The 4,013-nt window shown below is 38.4% G+C and overlaps 1 protein-coding gene across 1 annotated transcript; it reads left to right on the top strand.

Moving 5' to 3' along the window:
* The first annotated feature begins 1,206 nt into the window (after window positions 1-1,206).
* On the top strand, window positions 1,207-2,439 carry LOC149151197 (uncharacterized). The gene has a single exon (XM_089445425.1). The coding sequence runs from the start codon at window positions 1,333-1,335 to the stop codon at window positions 2,233-2,235; it is 903 nt and encodes a 300-aa protein (XP_089301551.1). The 5' UTR covers window positions 1,207-1,332; the 3' UTR covers window positions 2,236-2,439.
* Window positions 2,440-4,013: the final 1,574 nt, after the last annotated feature.

The raw sequence follows: 4,013 nt of genomic DNA, 5'->3' as shown, positions 1-4,013 counted from the left end.
CAGCTTAGATAAACCGAAATTACAATGTGGCCGCAATTTAACCTGAATGTTCCATCTTATCACTAGTTTTTACTAAAAAAAAATTCAGTCAATGTATTTGTTGGAATAGCAGGTTTTAGCTATTTATCCTGAATAAGCTGAATATTCCAAAACAAATATTTGGAACCTTATATTAATGCAGCTTAGATAAATCGAAATTACAATGGCACAGCAAGTTAATCTGAATGTTCTAAATTTTATTGGTAATATTACGTTCATTTACATTGGTAATATTACGTGCATTCACGTCTTAAAAACGCAATTTAGATAAAAGAAAGATTACAACAACGAAATTTCATTAAAAAAATACCAAAAGAGTTAGACTACAGCAATGGAAAGTATGACTCATAAAAGTCTCCGGGATCGTCGATGCGATAATCATGAGTCCTTTCTGTAAATTCATGGATTGATAGTTCCGAAAAGCTCATCCATACTTTTCTATAATAGATAGCCCAAACTCATGCCATTTGTACGGCAGTTATCACGCTCGTAAAGTCTAACTTTCAGTTTATTTTATTTTATAACATAAAATTCAATGTATCATCTTATTTTAAACCATAAGATTCGTGTGGCTTTGTCGCAGCCTTTTTGGCATCATCTATTAGGTAAGCATGAAGTACTTTCTTTGAATGCATGAATAATTGACTCGATAAGCATGTGATGGAGGGACCTGCGCTGTATTATTTAAATAAATCCCAAGGTCGGTTAAATTTAAAATTTCCATCAACGTGGGACTATTTTCGCAGAGATTCTGTTTGTATTTTGTGCTTTGCAGATTTATTTTAATTTGCAATCGGAATGAAAAATGACTTTTGATTTGAGCGGATGCAGGCGCTGAAATGCGAAGTCTTCGCGGGCGCCATTGGCGATTGTGAATCAGAAGGTTGAGGAGAGAAACAACATATATGGCATAATTTCCATTGGCCTTACCAGCCAACGCCACCTATGGCTAAGATGTTGAAATCCCACTTGTTGCTACTTTTTTCTTCTCTGCTACTTTTACTGCCTCTTGTTCTCACTCTCAACTTCTTTCTAGTCTTCCACGCCCATCTCACCCCAAATCCTATTTTTGATGCACAAAATCACACCTCCCCTAGAATCGTACACAGACACCATAAGGCCCTGCGAGAAGTACATGATCCGGAAGTATCCGCTGTCAAAATAAGCGTAGGATCAAAACCCTTGAGGAATGTTCCAAGCCTTGAGTACACCCCCGTGAACCTGACCAGGGAGGATAGAATAAAATGGTTCAGGGATAGCTTTTCGAGCTTCAAAGTCCTCCACTCGGATTCGATGTCGAGACAATTCCCGGCCAAAGTCAATGCCTTCTTCAAGCCCTGCAAGCTCCGCTTCTTCATAACATGGATATCAGAGCTCGAATCGTTTGGCTACCGGGAGCAGTTATCCATGGAGAGCGTCTTCAAGTGGAACCCATCGTGCTGTCTGCTCGTGATCTCGCGCACGATGGACTCCAAGGCGGGAGAAGAGATTCTGCGCCCTTTTAGAAACCTAGGGTTTCGTGTTATGGCGGTGGCACCCGATCTTCGCTACCTCTTCCACAAAACCCCGGCGGAGGAATGGCTGAGAAAGATTTTGAGCGGCGATATCGATCCTGGGGAAGTCCCATTCGCCCAGAATCTGTCCAACATCCTCCGCCTCGCCGTTCTTTACAAGTACGGAGGTATTTACATCGACGCAGACGTGATAATTCTCCGAAACTTTTCTGGCCTGAGAAACACCATTGGAGCCCAGAACACAAATCCCAAAACAGGGCAGTGGAATCGGCTGAATAATGCGGTTTTGGCGTTCGATAAACGGCATCCTCTGCTATTGAAGTTCATAAAGGAGTTTTCCCTCACGTTCGACGGTAACAGATGGGGCCACAACGGTCCTTACCTCGTCACTCGAGTTGTCACCACTCTCCCAAACCAAACACGCCATGACTTCAAAATCATGCCCCCCATTGCATTTTATCCGGTGGATTGGGGTCACATTTCCAGTTATTTTAGCAGTCCCAGTGACAGGGGACATTTGAAGTGGATAAGTGCAAAGATTATTCAATTGGAGAAGGAAGCTTACGCGATCCATTTATGGAACAAGCAGAGCAGAGGGGTAAACATGGAGGAAGGGAGCATTATGCATCATATCATCAATAAAAACTGTATTTTCTGCCTTTCTGCACGTTCAGACACCTGAATGAAGAAGGTGCTCTTTTCTTCTTCATCCCTGTACATTTAATATTTCCCCTATGATTACTATTGTCCATGGATTTATCTTCCTTTCTGTCAAGGAGTGCATCTCATTTTTTAGTCCAATCGTTTTGCGTTGTCTGAATAACGAATGGATTCTCCTTTGGAGCCTACGCATTCAGTGGAACGACGCCGTACTATACTTGTTCTATGGGAGCCGGTAGTTTTATGTAAGTGAGATCAGGAGCAGTGTAGTGTACATAAAAATTAAAAATTAAGATTGTCGCCTTGATGCAGTGCAACCTCAAAGAATTTCATACTGAAAATTCGGGTTTGTGTTTTTCTCTGGATTTTATGTCAAAACCGTATAATGACCAAGTTGGGTCTAGAATACTTACGATTGATGACACTGAAATTTCGGTGCTCGTAGTCGCGTGATGTAAGCCTAATGTCCAGGCGGACGAATTACATATTTTTTTTTTTGTCTTAAGGCGAATTGAAACTTCATGGTTTCTAATTTTAATCCAAGATTACGGTATAATCACTTACATATATCCATTTTTAATTTTAAATGTTGTCGAGTTTAAAATGATGGTAGGTAATGAAAATGATTCAAATAATACAGGTTATCATGTCGTATTATTGGTGATGAATTCGATCGGAATGGAAAAGATAATCATCATTCTTTCCATCGTTTAAAATAAATACAATTAACATACACGAGCATAATATTTAAATAGTATTTGATTATTATTCTATATGAATATAAGATTTAAAATGTGTTTTTTAATTATTCATTATAAAAGGGTCCTATATAAACGTTTAAATCAATAGTATGACTAAAATATACTCATCATTATTAACCATTTACTTTTTAATTTATAAGTTTAAAACCATTTTACACTTAATATAATTATTATTACTGGAATTTGGGTGACCTTTTGATCTTTGGGCGTTATCAAATCAGGGAGAAAAACATTCATTCTCAACATGAATACCACCTTCAATTTCTGGTCATGCATTTCTATAATTCTCTAGGTGATTGACAATCAAGTTGTAAAGTATTAGGTTCATTCCTCCTGCATCCTCGTTGTGGTCGACCTTATGATCGCTTTGTCGCAATAATTATTGCACTTAGCTTCCACATTCATCCCCCTTCACGCAGAGGTTTGATGAGGATAGAAACAACCATTCCAACGCACTTCGTGAAATTGTTTCCTAAAGTCTTCGCACTATATTTACTCCTTCACGGGAAAGAGGTAGCACAAGAAGGGGAGGTAGGTTTGATGAGGATAGAAACAACCGTTCCAATGCTCTTCGTGCAATTGTTTCCTAAAGTCTTCACACTATATTTACTCCTTCACGGGAAACAACGGTGTTAGAAAATTAGTAGAAAATTGTAAAGGCAGAAATAATTTTTATTTTGATAATTACTTGTGTTATTCTTGTTTATCTTATTACCGTTTTTATGTTCTTTTCTCTTTTTTTCAAATTGTAATCATCAAATCAAAACATGAAGATCAATAACACCATGTGTAATCACTTATCAAGGGCTAAAACCTCTCTCTCGGTAAACACCTAGTCAAACTCTTTCCCTAATAAAATTGAGATAGACTAAAACCTTAAACCTAACCAAAAGACCTTCCTCCTCCACCAAGTTAACTTTCTGATATGATTCAACAATCCTCAGTAGGATCTTCTTGTCCAACAGCTACAACCTAGCAAAAACCCGGAATTTTGGCCCGTAACAACTCTAATATTTAAGTAAGCCCTATTGCAGTTCCA

The sequence above is a fragment of the Pinus tabuliformis genome, chromosome 9, assembly GCF_031772625.1.
Source record: "Pinus tabuliformis cultivar Carrire ecotype Pingquan chromosome 9, CPIR1, whole genome shotgun sequence".
Classification (NCBI taxonomy): domain Eukaryota; kingdom Viridiplantae; phylum Streptophyta; class Pinopsida; order Pinales; family Pinaceae; genus Pinus; species Pinus tabuliformis.
The sequence above is the reverse complement of the archived record's forward strand: the minus strand, read 5'-3'. Positions and strand labels throughout refer to the sequence as shown.